The 25,912-nt window shown below is 35.1% G+C and overlaps 2 protein-coding genes across 3 annotated transcripts in view; both read right to left on the reverse strand.

Moving 5' to 3' along the window:
• The window catches only part of LOC138696805 (hemolymph lipopolysaccharide-binding protein-like), a 43,540-nt gene extending 32,166 nt beyond the window's left edge, over positions 1–11,374 (reverse strand). The window contains exons 1-3 of one of the 2 annotated variants that reach the window (XM_069822224.1): positions 10,792–11,374; positions 8,309–8,414; positions 3,536–3,693 (exon numbers count right to left, since the gene is read on the reverse strand). In XM_069822224.1, the coding sequence (XP_069678325.1) occupies positions 3,536–3,693; positions 8,309–8,348 (198 nt within the window). In that variant the 5' untranslated portion in view covers positions 8,349–8,414; positions 10,792–11,374. The remainder of the gene's footprint in view (positions 1–3,535; positions 3,694–8,308; positions 8,415–10,791) is intronic. The other variant, XM_069822234.1, reaches the window with a different exon arrangement.
• A 1,201-nt stretch (positions 11,375–12,575) lies between these two features.
• LOC138696797 (uncharacterized) lies at positions 12,576–19,181 on the reverse strand. Its single transcript, XM_069822213.1, has 2 exons — positions 19,136–19,181; positions 12,576–14,488 (listed from the first exon to the last, which is right to left on the reverse strand). The coding sequence occupies exon 2, from the start codon at positions 14,485–14,487 to the stop codon at positions 13,051–13,053; it is 1,437 nt and encodes a 478-aa protein (XP_069678314.1). The 5' UTR covers position 14,488; positions 19,136–19,181; the 3' UTR covers positions 12,576–13,050.
• Between the last annotated feature and the right edge of the window lie 6,731 nt (positions 19,182–25,912).

Here is a 25,912-nt window from a genome sequence, read left to right on the forward strand (position 1 = left end):
TTAAAAAGAAAAACTCAAGTTTTCATTCGGTATTAATGATCTGTGTCTGGGTGGAATTCAAGTCATAATATCGTAAAATGATAATTTTGCCTTAAGTCTTGTTTTCTAACATTTTGTCGGTATTAACAGTTTATGTCGACATATGCCTTTTGGTATCATCACTATATGATGTACTGGAGAAATATTATGTTTACTATTTAAGATACTTATGCGTCTGTACTTTAACAGGTGCCAACACTGTATTAATGAGGAAGCTTGTACGATTTATATTTCTGTTGTTCTTACATTTCAGAATATGAAAGAATAGCATTAACGAGTTACTGAAAGTGTTGTTAAGATGTTCTATAGTAGAAAGAAAATGGTTCTCCTTGTACAAATTAAGCAATAAAGGTACCTAAGTAAATGTTTTAATAGGAGTATTTTCTGTAAGTATTTCTATTTGTAATATAAAGTAGCCAAATTGACTCGCTCTATAGATTAGAATCAAATTAAAATCATGATTTTAATAACTGATATTATTATTATTATTATTTACTACATGCAACTGATTCAGTATGGGTTATTTTTTGTCTACTGCAATAAAATTTTCTATCATGATTTTAGTAACTGATATTATTATTGACTACATGCAACTGATTCAGTATGGGTTATTTTTTGTCTACTGCAATAACATTTTCTTCAATTTCTCTTCGTTCTGGGTGTGACAGAAACTATTGTGCCTATACAGAGTGATTATAAAGTAAGTATACCCATTTTTGTGAAATAACAATCTTTTACTTTTTATTTTCAGTTAATTTGAAAGAATGCTGTCCATTGAAGAACGAATAGCAGTTGTTTGTGGAAGGTTGCGTGGATGGACATATCAACGGATCCAAGAGGACTTCAATTGTAGGTTCCGAAAACCTGGGCCAAACAGGAAGACCATAAGCAAGTTGGTGAACAAATTCAAGAGGACAGGCAATGTTGCCGATGTTAAACGTTCTGGGCGGCCATCCACATCAGATGACACCGTGGCGCGTATTGAGGAGGCTATCACACGTAGCCCATCTGCTTCCACCAGACGGCTTAGCAGAGAACTCGGTATCCCTCAGTCGACAGTTTGGAAAACATTGTACTATCGCCTGCACATGAAAGCGTACACAATTCAAGTCCTGCATCACCTTGAGCAAGAGGACTATGCCGCCCGAGAGGCTATGTGTGCTGATTTAGTGCAGGCTGCAGAAGAAGAACAATTGATGAGCAATGTGTTGTTTTCCGATGAGGCAACATTTCACACGTGTGGCGTAGTGAATTGTCACAATTGCAGAATTTGGGCTACGGAACAACCACATGAGATCCGAGAATGGCAGAGGGATACACCGAAAGTTAACGCTTGGTTGGGAATAACAAAATCGACGGTTTATGGACCTTTCATGTTTGGCGAACCGACAATTACTGGAAACAGTTACCTAGATATGCTGCAACAATTTCTTGAGCCTCAGTTGGTAGCCAGTGGAATTCTGGACACTGTTGTTTACCAACAGGATGGGGCACCAGCCCATTTCGCTCTCATTGTCGGGGATTATCTTAATGCTACATTTCCGGGACGATGGATTGGCCGTGGGTCAACAAGGTTGTGAGCATCCCGTTCTCCAGGCTTAACACCTCTAGATTTTTTTGTTTGGGGATTTGTGAAGTCTCAAGTGTACAGGGTCAAGATAAGAGATGTGGACCAACTCAAACGTCGCATCAGAGACGCTATACGCCTCATTACACCGGATATTCTGGAACGGGTGTTTCGACACTCGGTGCAACGCTGGGAGATGTGTCGAGACATGCGAGGTGGTCATGTCGAAATGCGGTGATGTTGTATGGTATATCACTGTACTTCCTTATAATTATCATTTCAGCTTCGTTGAAGTCCGTTTCTCTAGAAATGGGTACTTACTTTATAATCACCCTGCATAAAAACATTAAACATTATTGCAGTGAATTATGTTCAAAGTGTAATTACTGTATAATATTGATAATGATAGTTATACTCTTTTTGTATTACGAGTAGGATAAATGCATCGGCGGAACGCTATATATTGTGTTTAATGAAATTTATTATTTATAAGAAGTAATTAAAATTATATGAAACTAAGTATATCACTAATAATAAAATTATCAAGTTTTAAAATTGTATTTATTTATGTAATGATACAAGATTCTTTCTGAACTGCGACCGAACACGAGCGCTGCTCATTCGGTCTCAAATTTTGTTAATACTACTGTATCTCCTTTTTTTATATTGTTTGTATTATTTTATTTCTATTTCTCTTGTTTGTTTGTAATTATATATTCTTTATTCTGTATATTTAAATTTAAATAAATAAATTATGTGCAAGCAAAAATGATGCTATGAAATCCAGATAAATACATCGCGTGGTTGCATCATATGACGTTGCGTTAGTATCTGGTGCTTCAGTTGTCTCTACAGTCTGACTGTACCGCCTGCAGGACGGTATCGTCGTAAACAGAGCAAGTGGCGCTCTCGTCTCCCAGGCCCTCACTCGTCTTGGACGGGTAGTACTAAAACAACGTTCACAAGACGAGCTTTTTGCTGCAATTCACAAGTATGGCTTGCAACTTGTGATAGCACTAGTAGATCTTTCACCATTTATTAGGTTATTAAAATATAAAGATCTATTTCATCCGCTACAAAGAATCAATTATTCTTCCAGGGCCGTTTTCATAGACATTCTCAGCGCGGGCTTCCGGTGGATGATCAGCGAACTAACGTTTTTCGTATTCATAAACCAGTATTAGATATATGATATGATATGATATGATATGATATATTACATATGATATGATAGGCTATGAATCCTGTACAAGTAACCAGTCGATAGCCGGGGCTACTTTAGCACGCTCGTAGCTCTGGCCAGCGAAATGTCTATGAATAGCACCCCCAGTCTCTGAAACGATTTTTCTTCATGGGTGGCGATAACAATGCAGTTGAAATTTATAAATACTATTAAATAAAAGAACCAAATGACAGAAAATAGTGGATTAAAATAAAGATAGGTAAAACAACTGACTGACACCGAACACTGAATTGGACTTTGTCACATTCAATCACGGAGAGAGCTGCTTGTAGCCTACTCAGCTGGGCTGGACTCGGATTACCTCTTATTTGAGCCGCTCAGAGCAGAAGTGGTGTAAGTCAAAATTGAGTAATGAAGTTTTAAGTAAAAATTCTGTAAAATATAGGGCAAAGTAGCAATTAATATGTCCTTCGTGCTATCCACTGACTGCTAATAGTTTAAATAAATGGAATATTAATTGCTACTTTGCACTGTATTTTACAGAATGTTTACTTTAACCCTCATTACCCATTTTTGATTTACACCACTTCTGCTCTCAACGGCTCAGTTTATGCTAACATTCTTGTCTCTACGGACTTGCTTGGATCCTCTATTACTAATGGTGTGCCAAACAGAAGCCAAATAGGAGTAAATTAATATAGATAGATTTGTTCTTAAGATATATTTGACACAAGTTTTATACAAACCTGAGACACCCAATGTCCCGTTTTATTCCGCTTATTAGTTATGGCTAACTTCATGTTCGTCGAGCGAGAAGATTCGCATTCAGGATTCGCAATGTTGCTGTAAGCACTTACCCACCATGGCAAAAGACAGAGAACGAAGCAAAAAGTCAACATAATTCCTAAAATCATGGAAAAAACATAATGTGACATAAATACCTGTGAATGGTAGAATCGCACTAATTAACAGTAATGACACATACTTCCTCATTATATATGACTGCGTTTTACGCGTGTCGCCATAACTCACAAGCAAACGTTCTGATGGGGGCAGATAAAGTTAAATTTTTTTCTTCCATCATGTTAATAATGTCAAAAGAAGTGCTTATACAAATTTTGGCCACTCGACCGCAATTACGAGGGCCGTAAAAAATTGATTCGCCAGGGGCCGTTAACAGAAAGAAAAACACAATTTCATTGGACAAATTCATTAGAACGGACACAACTTGTTGAGCCATTTTCCAACATAGTTTCCATCTGAGGCTGCTGACTTCTACGACACAAAAATTGATCCCATGGTATGACAAATGTCTCAATTCCAGTAGGGGATATGTTGACAAATAGAGCAAAAATTGCTGTATCTGTTCCAATAAATATTTGCATGAAATTGTGATTTTTTCTATAAACGACACCAGGGAAAATCACTTTCTGGACGGCCTCATAATTGCGGTCGAGTGGCCAAAATTTGTATAAGGACTTCTTTTGACATTATTAACATTGTGGAAGAAAAAAATTTAACTTTTTTATTTGCCCCCATCAGAACGTTTGCTTGTCAGATAATTTCTCACCTTGCTATTCATATTACTGTTCATAGTTTTCTCATCTTTCCTCAAGCTTTGTTTATAACTAGACCTCGGATTTTTAGGCCCGAATAGGATAGGTTGCAACAATTTTATGTAAAAATCCCTGAATTTATGCAACACGAGAAACACTCCAGCGATGATATTGGCTAAAACTAGGTGCATTAAAGAACATATGTTTCAGTCTACGCTAAACGAGCGTAAAAATCCGAGATCTAGTTATAATACCGGTATATTAATAGATGTAATTAAGTACAGATTAAGAATATTTTTTTTTCCAACGTTTATGTTTAATAGGTACTACCTCATACCACAGTTTAGCATATACAGTCACGAAGCTCAATACGTAGTAAATATGCATCCATAGATAGTTGCTAATCACTAGGATCGCTAATATCACCTCATTACAGACAATGCGAAATAGTACCGGCACAGTCTATTGTTCCTAGTTTCGCGACTATATATACTAGACTGTGCTCATAACGCAATTTGTGGACGCCACTTCGCGGACAGTTTAGCTAACGAACAATCAAAAGTGACAGAAATCTGTTTTTGGTCCAATGGCAGGGCCCTTATCCTGCCGTTATTCGCTCCCGCTCTACGAGCGGGCTCATAGATGTAGCTGAGAAGCGCAGACCATTTAGTTCTTCAGAGACTATCCAGAGTGCCTCTCAGGCGATGGATTTACATCACATTCTAATGAATGAAGATTATGATAATGTAATGAGTTATTGGGATGTCACTAGGGAATCGGAGTATCCAGAGAAAATCTATGTGTTGCCTGAACCATGGGCTTGTCCAATACAGGTCATAAATTGAGACTAGATCGGTACTTGAACCCAGGCCTCTAGCTTATAAACCTAGCGCACTAGCAATGAGCCACTGTGGTGGTCATGTGACAGAGACTTTTAATTGAAATCTAACATATTTTGAAATTCATTGAAAAATAAAAAAACAAGTAAATATATAATAATCTTTTTAAAATATGCGTGCAATCAGAGACGATAAATTAAAGTTAAATTTGACACTTTTACATATTCATGGAAATGTGTCTGAAGTCAAGAGATAAGAAACACAATAACAACTTATTTACAGCTCAATTCCTTCAACTACAGACCCTAATTTAGAAGACAATATAATAATTCAGATCGTTAATATGCTTCCATATAAGAGGATATAATTTCGTTTTCTGCATCTCGCACACAAGAAATTGTTTATAATGCCAAAAATATGCCTTTCATTTCATTTATAAAATATAGCCCTACACTTAAAATAATAATATACCCTAAATTTATACACAAAAATAGCTATTCTTATACTGTAATAATTTCTGATAATAGGCTATTTTTATATCGATCTTCAAAAGTGACATAAATATCAAGAGATGTTAATGATTTATAATGAGATTCTAAGCACATTAGTTTATTTTCAAATTCAGTACTACTCTCGGTAAGACAGATCTTTAATAATAATAATAATAATAATAATAATAATAATAATAATAATAATAATAATAATAATAATTCTTTATTTATACTGGCAGAGTTAAGGCCATAGGACCTTCTCTTACACTCTACCAGGTCACAAAGAATTACAATTATAATTATATAATTTATAATTATAATTATAATAATAATAATAATAATAATAATAATAATAATAATAATAATAATAATAATAGTTTCTGTACAAATTCACTCACACATAACTAAAAAAAAAAAAGTATTTGTAACTAGTGACCTTTGGTCCTTTATGAAAGAAGGACCCTTGTCTGCAACTGTAGTCAGTCATTTGGCAGCAGGGCATAAAATTTAGGCTTAAATGATTACAAGAATTATAAATAAATGTTTTGGTTAAATCGCCATGTTTGTTTCCGATTTAAAATGAAGACATGAATTTTTTTATTGAAAATTATAATTTCACTTGATTATAGAGTGGACTATAATTTTGGAATATTGTTAATAACTTCTTAAATTTTAATTTTACAAAACATAGTTTTATACAAAAGCTGTTGCAGATAAACCATGCAATATGATACCAGTGTTCGAAAAAAATTATTCAGACATACAGAATGTGACAGTAAACTTTTTTTTTAATGTTACCCTATATTAAGATTTATATATTCCCAATCTCCATTACATTTTACATACGAATTTCTTCCTTTGGAGTTACGTGAAGTCTAGAGTGTTTCAGGATAAACCAAGAAATACTGAAGGCCTAAAAGAGAGAATTAGATATGACATGGAACTGTGAGAAAGACAATGGGCTGTTTTCGAGATATACTAGGACACTGTTTGGCTGTAAATGGTTCTCATTTTGAGTATCTGTTTTCAAGTATGGTTAGTGATAGTGTTTTATTTAGTTTCATGGTCTACTCAACATGATTTTACATACTTGTACCAAGTTTGAAGTCCACAAAACAATTTAATAAATACAGTAGTTAAAAGACATGAAACGGGTGAATAGGTAAAATTTCTATACATTTATACGTAAAATTTAATGGAGATTCGCAGTAAGTAAATTTCATTATTCATTCATTCATTCATTCATAGTGTTCTGCTCAAGGCCAGGTCTTTCACTGCAAATCCAGCATTCTCCAGTCGGTGCTATTGAAAAAAAAATAAAGTTTACTGTCAAGCCTTGTATGCCTGAATAACTAACTTTTTTTCGAACACTGTTGTCATATTGTATGGTTTATCTCCAACAGCTTATGTATAAAACTTTTTCTTGTAAAATTAAAACTCAAGAATTTATTATCAATATTCCACACATTGATCACTCTGTACAGAGAATATACAGGGTCATTCATGAGAATATACCTTCACTTAAGGAGCTTATTTCCGAAGACATTCTGGGAAAAAAATGCCATATAAACATATTTTGTCCTAATCTCAATATTTTCAGAATTACTCTAATTTGAAGTTGTTTGTAAAATACCATTATTCTTGAGTTTTAAGGGTAAAAGAATATTACAGATAAAGAATGAACAATTCAGGAGTATCATTTCTCTAATTAGCTAGTATTCTGAACCTAAAAATGCGTTGTGAATTCCATAGTTGCTTCGTACAGACTTTTTTTTTCTTCGATTTTCAGCTACAAAATTACATTGTCTTACGCATTTATGACAACAATTGTTATAAATCACGTCACTCTTGTAAATTCTTTAAGACTGTACATTAGGATGTATAATTAAACTGCAAAGAATCAAGTATGGTTTGTAACAATTTTTGTGACAAGTGCGTAAGAATGAAAAGTAAAATGTGTACAAAGCAATTAACAACACATTTTTAACTTCAGAACACTAGCCAATTAAAGAAATGATACTTCGAAATAATTCATTCTCTATTTGTAATATTTTTTTACCCGTAAAACTAAAGAAAAAGCATTTTACTAACAACTTCAAATTAATGTAACTTTGAAAATAATGCGATTAGGACATATTTTTATATGACTTTTTTGCTCAGAATGTCTTCGTAGATAAGCTACGTAAGTAACTGTAAATCCTCGTGAATCACCCTGTATAACTCTGTGATACATTTAGAGGAGGAACAAGGTAAGCATTAAATAATTAAATGCTGTTAATTGGCTGAAACATTTGATACCGCTGAGGATAATTATGTTTTAACTTCTATGTACCTGATATCCTCTATCAACCTTTCTCTCTTACTCATTTTTCGACTACCTTTAACTATCTGTCTACTTGTCTCGTCATTAGTAACTCACTGACTGACCGACCTGTCCCCCATCCATCCATCCATCCATCCAACTACATAATACAATGCGGTCGCGTCATGCTTGATCCGAAGAACGCGGGCGGGAGCAAGCCTGTAGACCGCGAGGTAACACGCGGCATTTTAGATCCGAAATCTCCGGCGTATTGCACTCATATAACTTTCATTAATTAATGGCATGCATACAATTATTTTATTTCACTAACCTGTGTTATAGTAGTTGCTGAGATTGGTGTCCATTAGCATTCAGACATTTCAGAAATTCACTCGACTTTAGTCATCGTGGGCCGTAATTCTTGGACTACAGTAACTCTGTAAGATTTCAATTTCAAAAGTTCAGTAGCCGTATGAGCTGAAGTTTTTGATACGCCTACTTCTTGTTCAACACGACATAAAAATTTATTAGGAGAAAGTTCAAGTGATGCACCAATATCATAGGGTGCTATTCATAGACATTTCGCTAGCCCGCGCTACGAGCGTGCTAAACTAGCCCTGGCTATCGACAGGATTCATATCATATCACATCGCTAACACTGGTTTTTTAATACGAAAAACGTTAGTTCGCTGATCACCCACCGGAAGCCCGCGCTAAGAATGTCTATGAAAAAGTTTTGCTTCTGTTAGAAGCCTTCATTTTGACCTATGAATTTTAGAGTTCAGCGATCTCGTTTCTCTTTGTCCAGGCCAGCAGAACCCGTAAGTAGGGAAAATATGACGTCAGTCTCACTCCACTTCTATTGGAGATGATCGACTTCCGCGTAGAGTTGTTTAAATTCTTTGTCCGTGCTAGGTCCATCAGTGGGTGCACTGTAATTTTCAAAAAGGACTGTAGGCCTAATACAGTCATTGTATTTATAATGCATTATCTCGTTTCAAGGTTTACAATTATGCTAGATTTTCTGTCGGCAGTTTCTTTGAGATTTCTTTGCATCTAGCCTGCTTTAGATTTTCAAAAACTTTCCTCCTATCATCACCTACGGAAACGTAAATTTATAGTATTTAAGTAATGAACCTTGAAAGTCACTATTAATTTCAATTCTAAATGAACACAGCAGTATGTAAATAAATAATCGATATACAGTTCGTAATAATGAACTTACTCGAAAGTTTGTGCATTTCATAATTCTTAATATGGGGTTTGTTGAAATGTGGTTTAATATTGAAATGACGAGTAGAAATAAATTGGATGGGAACAGTAAACAAGCAATTCTTTCGTCTTCAACAACAAAATAATCATATTCCCATTTCCTTTGGAAGTAGTATTTCTTCACGGGTTTAGATTTTGCCATGTTCCAGTTCTCTTTAAACTGCAATACGCTTATTGTGTATTCATTCATTCATTCATTCATTCATTCATTCATTCATTCATTCATTCATTCATTCATTCATTCATTCATTCTTATTTAACTGGATTGCGTTACAATGTCGAATGACAGCACTGACAGCCGGTCATATAGCTATCACTCATTTATCAACGTACAATTTATTTATCGTCCTACTACTAGTAAAACAAGTTAAGACCAGTAATGCAAGTTTTGTAAAAACAGGAATTAAAACTTTATTAATGCACGAAAAATGATAATAAATTCTTCAAATAAAGTAATTGGTTTGTTGCCTGCATGCAACATTTCGGATTTATTCCATTTTAGTAGAATACAGAGCACGGAAAGACAAGGACGATATATACATAGGTAGATCTTATTACATTATATGGACACATACATTTTAAAATTTATTTTACATGTCTTTTAACTTATTTATTTCCTTCATTAATTTTTCTCTTATTTCCTAAAGGTATGTTCCTAAGGATTTTATTATGTGTTCATTTGTAATTCTTGATAGCGTTTTGTATACCTGCCGCCGCGAGAATGAATGTTGATGCAGCCGAGCGTAACTAGAACGCTATGACCGCACTGGTAGAAAAGGTGGGTGGGGTGAGAAGGGGTAGTAAGGCAGCCGCTCTGAGGAGCTACAGTTCTGCAGGTCTGTCTTAATCTAATGAAAAGGTTTCGAACTGTATCTATATTTGGAGTTCGAATATCGACTGCCTACACATTTGTCAGCATGAATCGGTTTTGACGTAAGTTTCGCACATAAATATTCAGGATTTATTTATTTTTATTTTTGGTTTAAGTGTATTAATTTAAGTAAAGTTAATAGAAGATTTTAACTTCTTTCTTATGCTGGCATTGTTGGCAATTTTAAATAATGGGTGTCTAATTCGTATAGGTTTATTCATTAATTTATTTGGCGTAGAGGTCCTTTTAAAATATTCTGTTGTGCAATAGACTAAACTTTTTAGTCGGAATTTCAATTATCTAAGCAACTAATTTAATGCAGCGTACACGCACTTCAAACATATTAAAAAGAAGTACACAAGCATACACGTCTTCTATCAATAATATCTCAGAATGTACTAAGCTGTGGCAACGACCGGTAACATACAGGCCCGTGCAGCCTTGAAGCATGAAGCAATCAGCGGTTGGGATCTTTCCGCGTTCTTCGGATCAATCGTGACGCGACCGCAATCGTGACGCGACCGTGACTTTGTGAGTACCAACCAACAAACTAGACAATAAATGAAATAAACAATAAACAATTCAAAATGTGTTAGTTAGTACACGAGTTCTAAAATGATAAAGAATGTGTAATTTACATGGTATTGTTTACTTCAAAAAGTTATACTTACTTTCAGTAGTGATGTAGGTACTGTAAGTGTGTACTTCAGCTTGTCTTCAAACTTCATAAACTCTTATTTCTTCAGTAGGGCACCGTAGTTTATATAGTACTTAGAGAAGCTTAAGTACTGATCCTTTAATCCTCTCAAACGGGAATAAGCTAGGATTCACAGCCACTCGCTTATTATATCATCTTGTGGCGGGAATTTAGTATTCTCTAATTAAATTATTATGTACTTATTATTAGAGAGAAGGATTAAATACACATGTAGATTTATATGTAAATGAATATTCCGTTGTATATACTGTGTTCTGTAATCAAGTGCTCATAAATTGCCTCTCTACTTTTGGAATCTGTACAAGTCTATAATTGAAAATTAACATCTGCCAAGATTTTCTAGGAAATATTACATTTATGCATTCAAATTGCAAAAATAAATGACATTCTGCTCAAGTGTACCTAATTTCAATTGCCTGTAAAAGTTAACAGGTCTACCGCTGTGGAACAACGGTTAGCATGTCTGACCGTGCAACTAGCGGGCCAGAGTTCAAATCCTTGTTGGGCTAAGTTACCTGGCTGAGGTTTTTTTCGGTGTTTTCCCTCAACCCAGTAAGAGTACATGCTGGGTAACTTTCGGCGTTGGACCCTGGACTCATTTCACTGCCATTATCACTTTCATCTCATTCAGACTCTACATAACCGTAGAAGTTGAAAAGCGTCGTAATAATAACCAATTTCAAATTTTAAAAAAAGTTAACAGTTCAAGATTTAATTAAACAACAGGTGCTATTTGGATGAAAAACTCATCAAATTTAATGTTGTAATATTTTAGAGGTGATGCTATGGTTTGCTGAATTAAAACCGATTGTCACCGAGTGGAGAAAACAGGTTAGCTTTGCTTTGGCTTATAGTTGACAGCTCACACACACGGCACGTTCTGTATAGTCAGCGCAGAAGATAATAGTAAAAGAGTGCCGATGGTAACATCGTTTGGTGTCGATTATTAGTCTGATTGAAACTATTCTTTGCCGACCCGTATAAAAATTGAAACATATAACCACATCATAAAAACATAACCCATTCGATTACAATGTAATAAAAATTTGCATGGTTTGATGAACGAGGGTCATGCAATACACACGCCGATGTATTTATTTTATTGGTTTATTTTACGACGCTGTATCAACAACTGAGGTTATTTAGCGTCTGAATGAAATGAAGGTGATAATGCCGGTGAAATGAGTCCAGGGTCCAGCACCGAAAGTTGCCCAGCATTTGCTCATATTGGGTTGAGGGAAAACCCCGGAAAAACCTCAACCAGGTAACTTGCCTCGACCTGGATTCGAACACGGGTCACCTGGTTTCCCGGCCAGACGCGCTGACCGTTATTCCACAGGTGTGGACACGCCGATGTATCTCATTTTATGTATGCACCAGTAACTTCTTGTGAAATTATTGAAAGAAGTTTTCCGAAGTACAAACATTGCTTATCCGAAAGACTGAGAATATTTTCGATTAAAAATTTTAAAATGTACTTAGTCATTCATTGAAGGCTTAATGGATTTAAAGAGCTGCTGAATATCATAATCATAAAGTTTTTTTTAAATATATTTTAACAGAGATTATAATTACATGAGTTACGGGCTCAGTCTTTCGTATTAGTCTAGCATAACAAACCTAACAGAGTAGACTACTTCTCTGGCCTTACCCTGATGATGGAACATATATGTAGTTCCGAAACGTAAAAAAGGAAATGTAAAATTCCAGAACACGGTGAAATACCCGAAAGCCTAATTCTGAGATATTATAGTTACTTTATTGTTGTGAAAGTCCTGCAATATTCTGTTTATTACAGCTATAATTACATATATAGGTCTACATCTTTATTTTAAATTATAAACAATCATCATGTCCTAAAAGAATCTTTTGCAAATGAATACAATAACTTATTTCGTGAGCTGACTGTACAAGTATCAGTAGTTTGGTCCTTGCCTCATCGCTCTTTCAACAAAACAGTGCAGAGCACAAGTACGTGTTCACTAAACTTGTAGTTCAATGTGACCAAATATTGGGCTCTACTTATCATCAACAACAAGGAAGACCAGGAAAGTGACATCTATTTATGGGATGTGTTTTGTCTTCCTCTATTAGTCGAACATAACTCCAAAACCTTGGATGTTTCTGAATCTATGACATGAAGCATTCTATTGTTAATCATCTCAATTTTATGCCGGCTTGAAAGCTGTTATGAAAGATAACTAACTTACTGTTATTTTATAATGTGATTCAATGGACATGTATATCGACTTACATCTTCTTTTCCATTTCTGAAATTAAACGTCTTTAAATAGACATAATGTTCGAAAACTTTTGCTCTCGTATATCGAAGTCCAGTTTCCTGACGGTAGTATTCTTCTAAATGCTTGTGAACATTATGTTTAAGCAGAATTTCAACATTCAAATTGTTATTGTTCAATACGTAAAGTTTCCTTAAATTTATATTTCGAAATACAATGTAATACAACAATTTTGGATCATTTACTGATATCTCGAGAAAACTTAAGGACCGAATATCATGCAGTCGTAGTCTTTTTAAGTATTCCAAGACGCTTAATCCTCCAGGAATCCCAAGACCCATTGGACTGTCATCAAAAATAAGTCTAAAATACTGCAATGAAGGACAATTATCATATATATAGTGTAAATCTGTACCACAAACTTTATCGATACTGAGACTGACAAGCTGCTTGCCAATTCTTTGAAGAAGGTCCTTTGCTTTAAAGAGTGGGATGGAAGCAAGACTCAGGTTTGTGAGATATTTCAAACATTCCAGAGTATCTAAATTTGAGGCTCTGCAGTTAGACAGTGACAAACACGTGAGATTCGGAAAGTGCTCCACCAGGAGTCTGATGTGAGTCGAAGTTAAGCCTGAACAACCAAAATTCCTCAATATGTGAGATGATTTTGTAATGTTCCCTTTATCGTTAAGATCTGTCAGAGCAAGACCCTCAAGAATCTTTGTCACATCGTCTTCAGTGATTTGTGAATGTTCTATATTTAAGAGTTCCAGTTTTCTGAATTTCAGAATACTTTGGACAGCGTCACTCGTTATGTAAGGATACTTAATGTTCAAGCACTTTAACTTATTGCATGACTTCGATAAAGCTCTTAATACATTATCACTGCAACCCATACAGGAAAATTCTTCCAAATTTTCGCCGATGTTGAAAACAAACCACTTCATCTCAGCACCCAGACGTCCTAGTTTCAGAACCTTGAGACTATTTAATTGAATTAATATTTTGAAGATTATAGGATAAAGGTACACGAACGAGTATTCGAAATGAGCAGCAGGATTTTCTCTGCAGTTTTCTAGTCTTGTTGTACTGGGATGTAAGATAGCACCAACAACCATTTCCACTACTTCGTCCAAACCGCTATATAACTTAGATTCCTTCAAATCTTTGTATGTAAGATCAACAAATTCCAGAAGTCTGATTGTCAGCTCATTGGCGAGTGAACTTGGCACACCACTAATTACTTCACGGAGTTTGCTACATGCATCGAGCACGTAATGCATCCTAATATGCCGCACATCAGGATGCAGTGAGGTAGCGACGAGTTGTACCAGGAGACCAGACACATACTTTCCAACTGCATGTAATGCGAGAATACTGAGTTGACTAGCACAGCCAAATAACTGCATACTGAAAAAGAGAAGTTACGGAATACAACGGATTTCTAAAAACAATATTTGAAATCAGTGCAGATTAAAATTTAGAAGTAAATACACAAGTCTTAACACAAAAAGAACACCAAAATGTTAGTTCTATAGTGAAATTAAAGCAACCGACTTGTGACATTCACATTTTCTCCACTAATGAATGTTCGGCCACAAACGGAATTTGTTCAGTGCCATAATGGTTAGGATGGGGTTGGAGTAGGATAATACTTGTGACAGACTACAGTCACTAATCGCAATTATCGACCTAATCGCGATTGTGGTTGTAATGTTCCACGTCCCGATCGCGATCAGGAGCTTAATCCTGTTTCCAGAATTAGATAATCGCACTGGGGCACGGTCCAGTGGACGAAAGTAAGATTTTAGTAATCTTTGGTTTCGAATCACCTTGATATTTTGAAGTTCTCTATTATTTAGGAAGTCATGATAGCTGCTGCTGTGGAATTTTGTTACCGCTTCCATTGTATTATATGGAAGAGAAAAGAAAGTGAATGGTTAGAAAATGAAATTTAGTTACTATTAGAAGTGTTGGAAAATTTAATGCAGATATGAGAAAAGTAAATAAAAATGTGGTAATTATTTACTCCGTCATGGCTCTACATAAATGAACTCAAAAGTGTTTTTGTCATTAATTTTTTTTATTTTATTTTTGAGTATATTTGTGTTTAATAAGTGGCGAAAAAACTATTGAAATTGTGTTAAAAGCGGAAAGCAAGGGACCACAGTTCTTTTGCAAGGTATGTGACAGGGTTATTGGGCTAGTTGAGGGGATATCTAAGTGACGTGAGGAATATGTGAAAAGAGTTCAATGATTTAAGATCCTCGGCCTCACGTCCCGTAGATATTGTCTCCTCAACTAAGCCACTAATCTTGTCACATACCTTGTAAAAGACTGGTGGTCCCTGGCTAATTTGGCACAGAAGGAAATAATTACCTTTCCGTTTTTAACATAATTTCAACAGCTTTTCCGCTACTTAATAATAATAATAATAATAATAATAATAATAATAATAATAATAATAATAATAATAATAATAATAAATAATATAATAACATAATAAATAATAACATAAATAATAATATAATATATAAAATTATAATTATTATTATTATTATTATTATTATTATTATTATTATTATTATTATTATTATTATTATTGGTTATTTTACGACGCGCTTTCAACTGTTATGATTATATAGCGTGTGAATAAAATGAAGGTGATGTCAGCGATAAATCAGTCCAGGGTCCAGCGCCGAAAGTTACCCAACATTTGCTCTTGATGGGTTGAGGGAAAACCCCGGAAAAAACCTCAACCAGGTAACTTGTTCTAACCAGGATTCCAACCCGGACTCGCTCGTTTCACGGTCAGGAATCCTAACTGTTACTCCACAACGGTGGACACTACTTATTAAACACAAATATACTCAACAAATAAAAACATCAATGACAAATAATACTTTTTAGTGTATTTATGTAGGATCATGACGGACTAAATAATTACCAGAAATGTATTAACAAATGGCAGACGAACAAATTATTCATATATGGAGGGCAACAGAAGGCTGCTGAAAAATATTTAATTTCAATAAATCTTGCATTAACTGTTTTCTTCGCAGATTTTTTAATATAAGTCTATTACGACGATATCGTTGAAGTTAGGATTGATTTTAAAAATATTTATTTATTTATTTATTTATTTATTTATTTATTTATTTATTTATTTATTTTAGTTCTAATAAATATCAAATGAATACAAGTTTATATAATATAGTGTAAACTAGCCCACTCCTGAATGAGTAAGACTCGTGTTCAGGAGGGATTCCAGTACAAACAAAATAAAATTGAGAGTGAATAAATTACAGATTAAAAAGTTTTAAATATCTTTAAACTCAAACTATAAATCCAGTACATTTTTATGCTTTTATCACAAAATAATATGAATAGTAGGCTTAATGATATAAATTATATAGGTTATAAAAATCTCTTTCCAAAATAATAGAAATAGTATTAGTTAAAATTGTATCAGTTTAGGTGATAAAAATCTCTAAACATTTTAACAAATAAATTCCCATATCAACATGAGAAAAAAAATTAACAAACATCGAAAGAAAGCATGAACTTCAAATGTTGTCCAGAAAGAAAAGAAACATAAAAATATGAACACAGAGAAAATTGTTTCCTCTACGGTAATTCAGCTGTTGACCAGACGGAGCCAAACGTGACTTAGTGTGTCCACACATTTTCGATAATCGCGATTAGCGAATGTAGTCTGTCGCTAGTACAGTGCGCTAGGGAAGTCTCTCCGCAGTGGAGACAGCTGAGTGTATACGCGCTCACAACTGCAAGTATGTTGCTAGCATGCCGGGGCGGGTCATTGCCACATCCTTGAGTGGAGGTTGTTTAGAAAACGGTTTCAGTTGAGGACAGGCGGGGTGTACTGCAGTCTAATTGTGAGTGAGAGGTGGCTAAAGGCTACTGGTGGCAATGCTTTCTGTTGAAAAAAGAGGGTTTTTAGTGGAATACCTTTTTCGCGAAGTTAATGAGTTTACGAAAAATGTGAAACAGAAATTTCTTATGAGTTTTCCTAATTCCAGGTGTCCAAATCGCGATACTGTACGTAATTTGATCAATAAATTCCGTAGAACCGGGTCAGTTCTCGATGCACCAAGAATGGCAGGTCTACAATTTTAACGACAGAAAAACTTGATGAAATCTCGGATATAATGTTGCGGAGTCCTACAAAATCAACGCGCAAATTAGCCGGAATCGCTACGTGGACAGCATATAAGGCTGTAATTGTACCCCTATAAAATTACAGTGGTTCATGAATTAAAAGAAAGTGTTTACGAGAAGAGATTGAGATAGGGGCTATTGTGAATAGTTCCAGAGATTTTTAAATCGGCATGGACTTGACGTTTTAAATACAACTTTCTTTACGGACGAAGCATGGTTTAACTTATCCGGATGTAAATTCTCGAGCAGTCAATTACGCAGGAAACATTAGTGAAAGTGTTTGCGAATAAGTGTAAAAGAGTCGAATTGTGCATTAAAGAACGAGGAAAACACTTCCAGCATCTGTTATGATTAGAGCCCGGATGTTTAAGCATTTATTTTGGTTAAAATAGGCAGGAATATAGGCACTAGAAATAGGAAAAATAGGCAGTGAAATAGGCATTTATTATTCATGAAAACAGACAAGAAATAGACAAATACTTAATAAACTATCCCATACAGTACTCACTTTCCTTGGTTACATGTCACAGCAAGATGCTTTTTTAAGTTGTCAACAGTCATAGTGTTGGAAAGAACGTTTTTCATGGTGGAAAAAGTTATCTCTACTTCTACTGAAGTGGTTGGAGCAAACTTAAAACAACTTATTTCCGAAGGACTGTCTCTACTTTCTTTCAGAGATCGGGAAAAACCGACTGTGTATTGTCTCAAAAAGAGGGGTGTGAGAAGGGATTGGAGAATTCAAAGTACGCGTGACTTGTGCGTGCAAGCGACAACAGTAAGGGGACCTGGAGACTTGCTTTTAATACTTTCCTCGTCCCCTTTCTTTCGCTGGTAACCCCGAAGTGACCTGAGCACTGAAGGTTATATTGTTCAAACATCTTTGTTAAGTAACCTGAAAGATGGAATCGGTAGGGGAGAAAAGTTTACGACTTCTTGGAAACATATGTATTGCTGGAGAATAAGATTCTCAGCAAAATATTTTTGTACAACCGTTCTTGTTTGTTTTTTGATATAGGATAATTTATGTGCGGTTTATTTAAACGCATTAAAAATGTATATAAAATGTACAATAACGACGTAAAAAGGCTAAAAAGGCATTTAAGCTTAAAATAGGCAACGGTAGCTAAAATAGGCAAAATAAATTTTTTATTTTTTTATTTTATTTTAGTAGGTTATTTTACGACTCTTTATCAACAGCTTAGGTTATTTAGCGTCTGAATGAGATGAAGGTGATAATGCCGGTGAAATGAGTCCGGGGTCCAGCACCGAAAGTTACCCATCTTGGGTTGAGGGAAAACCCCGGAAAAAACCTCAACCAAGTAACTTGTCCCGACCGGGAATCGAACCCGGGCCACCTGGTTTCGCGGCCAGACGCGCTGACCGTTACTCCACAGGTGTGGACTAGGCAAAATAAAAATTGGGCCTATCGTCCCCAAACGTGTGGAAATGTGTTTATCTCTAATAGGTCTTTCATACATACACTCAGTTTAAAAAAAGGCATTTTGTCTCATATCCGGGCTCTAGTTATGATTGTGGTGAGTACACAGTTTAAGTTTTGTTCCTAGCGTAAGTCCCGCTACTACCAACAGTCTCTAGTGCGGAGAGACTTCCCTGACGCACTGCATTAGGCAGAGCATTTAGGTCTTCTTGAAATCGGGTATATCCGACTATAACCACTAACTGAGGGAAGCGACCAGGAAGGTGTGACAACAACGTTTAGTTCTTCTGGAAAATGCTAAGCCTCAATAAGGGTTTTGCATTGTTTTTCAATAGGGATGGAAGCAGGTCGTTGGTGAGAAAACTCTCTATTCCTATCAGCTGTGCCAACATGCATAGCTTTCGAGATGATTCGTTGGCTGCTGCTAACGATGAGCTTACCTTGTGCTAGTCCAGCCGATACATAAAGCAGCACTTGTTCCTACTGCTCCACTGGCTCGAATGAAGCGATGCACATAGCCTTTATGAAGTGGAAATGCACACAAGTAATTTCTGATTTGTAATTCCGGCTGCGTAATTAGAACACGCAGGTGGCGTACAAAACATTGACGAAATGTAACGAGCGGGTCTTACCCTTCAGTGTTGGTAATAACTGAATACACATTTCCATAACAGGTACCTACAATGACGCTGAGGTCAAGGTCATACTATACACCTTACCGTCCGTAATATAATAGTAAATAGTTATTATGAAGAATTTTCACACAACTGCACGCTGGAGAAGTGAAAGTCCACAATTAGATTATAATAGGTTTGTTTCTGCAGCGAGTTTGTGATGGTTTGACTACTGTTCGGAAACTGTTCCAACTTCAACTATCGCGCATGATCAATGATGATCGGTTTTAAATTAATTTCAAACCATCCCTGCATTAACGCTAAGCGTCAAGCGTCTTACGGATGATGTAAGCAGTATCTGAAATTGTTTTCTGCAATCCAACAGGCCTAGTGGTTCGGGAATGGTAGAAAAATGTTGAGTCAACCGGTTTGTACTTGATTATTGAGTAGTCTGCGAGTTCCACATTAATTATATTTTTAGTTTGAGTTCCATAGCTATGTTTTAGTAAATTTTCATCTTTCTTCTTAGTCATCAATAGAACAGATGAGGACAGGATGTGTTATTAGTTAATACTCTCGCCATCAGATTGTGCGTTAATTCATTAATAGTTTTCTGTCCAATAACAGATCTTTCACTGTAAATTCAGCATTCTCCAATTTTCCCTACTTTTCGCCTTCCTCTTAGTTTCCGCATAATATGATCCATATATATCTTAATGTTATTTATCATCTGATATCTTCTTCTGCTCTGAACTTTTCTCCCCTTTACTATTCCTTCCAATGCATCCGTCCACACCTGTGGAGTAACGGTTAGTGCGTCTGGTCGCAAAAGCAGAAGACCCTGGTTCAATTCCCGGTCGGGACAAGTTATCTGGTTGAGGGTTTTTCCGGGGTTTTCCCAATATGAGCAAATGCTGGATAACTTTCGGTGCTGGACCCCGGACTCATTTCACCAGCATTATCACTTTCATCTCATTCAGACGCTAAATAACCTAAGTTGTTGATAAAACGTCGAAAATAACCTACAAAAAATCTAAAAAATCAAATGCATCCTTCAGTAGGCAGTTTCTTCTCAACCATTGACCCAACCATATTCTTTTTTCTCTTCCTGATCAGTTTAAGCATTATTCAGCATTCTTTTTAGCACAGATTTATTTCTTATTTTGTCTCTTCATTTCACACGCTTCATTCTCCATGTATGTTCACATTTTAAATGCTTCTAGTCGTCTTTCTTTACTTCATAGTAGTATCCATGTTTCCACCCCATAAAATACTTTTAACTTCCTGGCTACAGCTCATGTTACTACTCGTACTTATAGTACACCACAAGTGTTTGAAACTGTCCATTTGTTCAACTGCTTCACTTCGAATTGCAAGTTTACCTTCTATATTTTTCTTCCAATAAGCATGGTCTCTGTTTTGTTTGCATTTATTTTCATCCCACATTACTCACAGCTGTCTTTTAGCTTCAGTAGCATATCCCTTAGAATCAACTCCTCGTCTAACTAACAACGCCATATCACCAGCATATCTTTTGCACATTATTGTTCTTCCTCCTATTATCACTCCTCCCATGCTCTAATGTTATTAATCTAAAGTGGGTGAATTCATTTCGTGCCATTGTCTTACATCGCCTTAATTCAGACGGCAGCAAAATGCTCTCGTAATCCGAGATCAGGCTTGGGTTCAATTTCTTCTTAGGCTCATGTGGTTGGAATTTTCACGTAGAACTACGCCTTTCAAGGAAGGTTCACAAAGTGATAATGGATTTTCACAACGATTTTCCCCCTTAAGTTCCACTTGAAATAAATTTCTACATCCGGAGAAAGGCCTAGGGGTGACTGTTGTACCATTGAACATTTTTTGTTTTTTTAATTTTTGCTGCTACCTAGGGGACTCAAACTGAAGTAGATTGTAAAGAAAGCCATTAAGCAGCTCTGATCATACTTTCAGTTTGATTTAGTGCAACGTGTGAGTTCTGTGGACAAAATAATATTTTAGTACCAAAAGTAAACATTTCGTTCATTGATATATGTTTTCTAACACAAAACCAGATTGTATTTGTGACTATCAATCAAGTACAGTGTGTTCCCTATCATCTGGTGAGTAATAATATATTTTCATTTCCAAGATTTATTCGAATCTCTAGTTTTGGGAGCCATATTTGTTTAAACATGCACCCTCTTGTACCTAGGACACAGAACATCTTGTACCATGAAACATGTTACAAGATACATGATATTATCGGTTTTTGTTTTTCTTTCATCTTAAGATCATGTCACGAAGTAAGTCTGGAGTTAAGAGGTACCCAACTGATCCGGATGCCTTGAAGAAAGCTGCTGAAGTAGTTATTGCTCCTCTAGGAAATAAAATCTCAATCAGAGAAACCTGGTCTGGTTTATGATTGCAACTGTATTTTAAATATGATTGTCACTTCTTACAGCTATATTCCCACCTATATTCCATGTGTTCCAACTTACAAGAGAGTATGTTCCAAGGTACATGAACGTGTTGTACCTTTGAACACATTACATATCCCTTCATTTTGTTTTTTCCATTGTTAATCAGATCTGTAAAACAGGAAAATACATACAGGAAGTTGTAAAAGAATCTTCAATATTTATTTTAAGCATTTTTTCGTTTAAAAATATTCATGAAATTGATTATAGAATAGTCTATGAAAAATGATAAGGAAATGTAAGCATACCTAAAATTACTCACTGTACTGATCACAGTAGTGGAAATCGTTGTAAAAATGCTCAAAACACAGTGAAACTTTGCACCACGAACATTTTAGAAAAATAAGTTTCTCATAGTCAGCTTTAGAGCAGTTTTGTAGCATCAACGTGAAAACAGAATCCTATAGGAGTGACGAAATTATCAGGTTCGTTGTCAAAGTACTCGACTTTATGCCAGCCTTATTTAAACATATTTACATGTGTAGGAGATGAAAACATTATGTCTCTGACGCAATATAATATTCGTCCCAAGTAACAAAACACTATCAGAGAACTTTCGAACAATATTTTTCCAAGGCCTAAAGCCATATAATGTCAAGAGGCTAAACAATCGGAGCTGTGCGCTTTGGAATTGTTAATACTTTCACCGTTTTACCTTCTGGAGTTATTCTTTCTATAGCTTGTCTACCTCGGTAATTGGTCCACAAGTTTACCAAAAGAATGGCGGAGTTATGGGGAGGGGGCATGAGGGAGCACTGCCACCCCAAACTTGTCTGAACTCTTTTTTTTCTATTAAGGGAACACTCAACTATATTTTGGAACTTTTTTCCTATTTGACCAATCTTTTTCAAATTTGGAGAAAAAGTTTAATATACACATGGAAAGTAACATGCAAAATCTCAGCTCATTAGATCCAATACTTTTCAAAATAAAAAAAAATATTTCAATTTTTAATCAATCATTAATTGAAATATCACTTTTAATTATCATTTTTTTATTTTTTGGCTTTGTGCATTTGACTGTGACTTCTCAATGAAGAGGGGAAGAATTCTGCATATTGATTTAGTTCTGTCACGTAAATTAGTGTAGAAATTTAATTTTTCATTTCTATGGCACTTTTTCTCCAATTTTTAAGTTGGGTGTCCCCTTAATGTTAGAAAATATTGAATTCAAAAGATCTTTTTTTCCTTTTGTTTATGATCAAGTTTCTGTGATTAAATTGATGAATTAATATCTTCAGACAATGTGTCTGGACTATAATATTTATTTTAAATTTATCATTGTTTAAGAATTTCTATCTCATTTGAGAAATGGAAGCACTATAATGTTTCTTTTGTAACAGCTTGTACTGATGTGTTACAAGTCTGCTGGTGTTCAGGCAGCCACTTGGAGAAATATGAATAACGACACCTAAGAATGAAAACCTCGTAAGTCGACTTTTTTCCGAAAATGCGATTTTCATTCAAATTTATAGGAAAGACCGTGCTCTTATGGTGTACACTTGCAAAATTTCAGTTTTTAATTTTATTCATGTAAAAAGACAAAATTTGAAAACCACGTCTTTATGCTTTAATTTTAAAATGAAAAGCTCGTATCTCTGTGCATTATAGAATTTCCGACTTACGAGCCAACTATTTAAATGTGAAAACCTTGTATGTCGAAATTATATAGAATTTCCGACTTACGAGCCATCAATTTAAATGTGAAAACCTTGTATGTCGATTTTGTATGCTTTGCAAAACCAACCTTGTTATCTAGACTCAATGTAATTCAATATCGAATCGATGTTGACAATACAGTAATAATAAGGAAAAGCATTAAATTAAACATTTCTTCGCTCCTTTCCTTACAGCTTCAAAGTGGTGCAGTGTCTGCAGTCTGAAAAATAAATTAATTAACGTGCATTGTAAAAACTGTTGTAGTTTTCCATGTGACCGGAGAATAGCTTAACGTTCTGTTCTCAAATAGTTTTATAATAAATTAGTTCAAAAGTGTTTAGGTAAGTACGAACAATGTCCAGAACATTTTATTAATATTGTTGTATTCTTATTTTTATTAGCCTTTTCGTGCTGATTTTATCATTCTTAAATTTATTGAAGGACGACTTTCTGTTTTAACGTTTACAACGCGTCTGAGCTTTGCATATTTTTACTTCAAAACGTCTAGAGGTCAGCGTATGGTTCAATTGGCTGTGGATTTAGACAAAGCATACCCTATGTCCAAAGTAAAATGCGTGTATCATCAGTGGTTTTTTATTAACCGAATTATTTATTTTATTATAACAAATGTTTACGAACAGTGACATAATAATAACCACGTAAATTCTATTCTACTTTAAGAACCACAATCCATTTGCTGTCTGACTAAGAATTTGAAAAAATGAAATAAAAAAAAAACTAATTCAAAAATTAATTCCTTCAATGACAATGATGGGGTTTCTAACATGTTCAACACAGTTGATAAAATCAATTCCATTGAGAAGTGCAACGATTTAGAAATTCGTAGTGGAAATAACCAAGAACAGAACCAAATTCACAGTGAAGACGACCAAGAACACAGCAACTTGGAGCCGAGAAAAGATGAAAACAATCAAGAAAAAACACAGGATAAATTTGAAATCGAAGAGAGATAGCCTCAGAATAATGAAAATCAAAAGCGTAAACGTTGCCATAAAAGGAGAGCTAAGAAAGATTTATGGGCTGTGAAGATTAATAAAAGTAAATGGATGAAATGTGAAAAGTACTTCGGAAGGAAGAAAAATGATGGCCAGCCACCAAATTTTCTTGTACGAAAAGAAGAAAGAAAATTGGGACCACTCTGTACTTGTAATGCAAGCAAAAGAAATTTAAGTGTAAAATGTCGAAAGTTTTCTGAAAAGAGGAAACAGAAAATATTTGTATACTTTTGGAAGAAATTATGGTCCGAAAAGAGAATCATGGTACAGCTTCTCGTGCATAACAAGTACGTTAAAGAAAGGAAGATAATAGCTAAGAATTCTCGTCGATCTAATTCACTGTATTACCATCTACAATGGGAAGAAACTGGTGAACAAATGCAAGTATATAAATCAATGTTTCTGCAAACTTTGTGCTTGGGCGAATGGACAGTAAGAAACTGGGTGCTAAATCAAAAGGCAACAGATGCTGTAGAAGAATCGGTTTCTGAAAGTGAAGACGAGCTACAAGAAACAAGAAAAAATTAAGAAAAATGCGATTTCGAGTATAGATAATATCGATTCTGTAAACAGGAATTATTTAAAAGACTTCCTTGATGCATTACCAGTGATAGAATCTCACTATTGCCGTAAACGAACAAATAAATTGTATCTAGAACCAATCTGGCAATCAAAACGAAAATGGAGGAAGAAAGAAATAGCAACAGAATTGTGTCTATCACAACTTTTAACGATCAATTTGATGCCCATAATCGTGGGTTATTTTCACCTAAAAAAGGCCAATGTGACGTGTGCTGTTCATTCAAAACAAAGAATATCACAGAAGAGGAATACACAAATCATCTTCATAAAAAAGAGAAAGAAAGAGCCGAGAGAAAGAAAGAGCCGAGAAAAAGAAAGACAAAGACAATGATGATGTGTCTACAGTAGTTCTGACTATGGGCATGCAAGCAGTACTCCTTGCTCCATCTCTTAAAGCTTCTCCTTATACTACAAGACGAAACTGAAACTACATAACTTCACAATTTACAATATCAATACAGATGAAGGTCACTGCTTTCTGTGGGACGAGCCCGAAGGTGCTGTTACAGCAGATGAGTTTGCCCCAGTAATTTGTGAATTTATCAAGAAAATTAAATTAGACATGCCCACCATGAAGAAAATAATAATTATCAGTGAAGGCTGTAATTTCAAAATCGTAATGTTATTTTGGCAAACGCATTTCTTCTCAATGCCTTTCAAACTGGTGTTACTATTGAATAAAAATACTTAGAAAAGGGTTACACACGAATTAAATGCGACTCTATGCACGCTACTATAGAGACGAGATTGAAGAACAGAGAAATTTATCCTCCATCAGGCTACGTTCAAGCATGCCGCACCGCTCGCATTAAAGCTAAGCCATATCATGTAGAAAGTCTTGAACACTCATTCTTCACGAAATACAGTTCCTTGAGCTACATTACATAA

The sequence above is a fragment of the Periplaneta americana genome, chromosome 1 (genome assembly GCF_040183065.1).
Source record: "Periplaneta americana isolate PAMFEO1 chromosome 1, P.americana_PAMFEO1_priV1, whole genome shotgun sequence".
Lineage (NCBI taxonomy): Eukaryota > Metazoa > Arthropoda > Insecta > Blattodea > Blattidae > Periplaneta > Periplaneta americana.

Excerpts from the sequence above, each read along its gene's own strand:
- LOC138696797 (XM_069822213.1), bottom strand. The coding sequence starts at position 14,487 with ATGCAGTTATTTGGCTGTGCTAGTCAACTCAGTATTCTCGCATTACAT.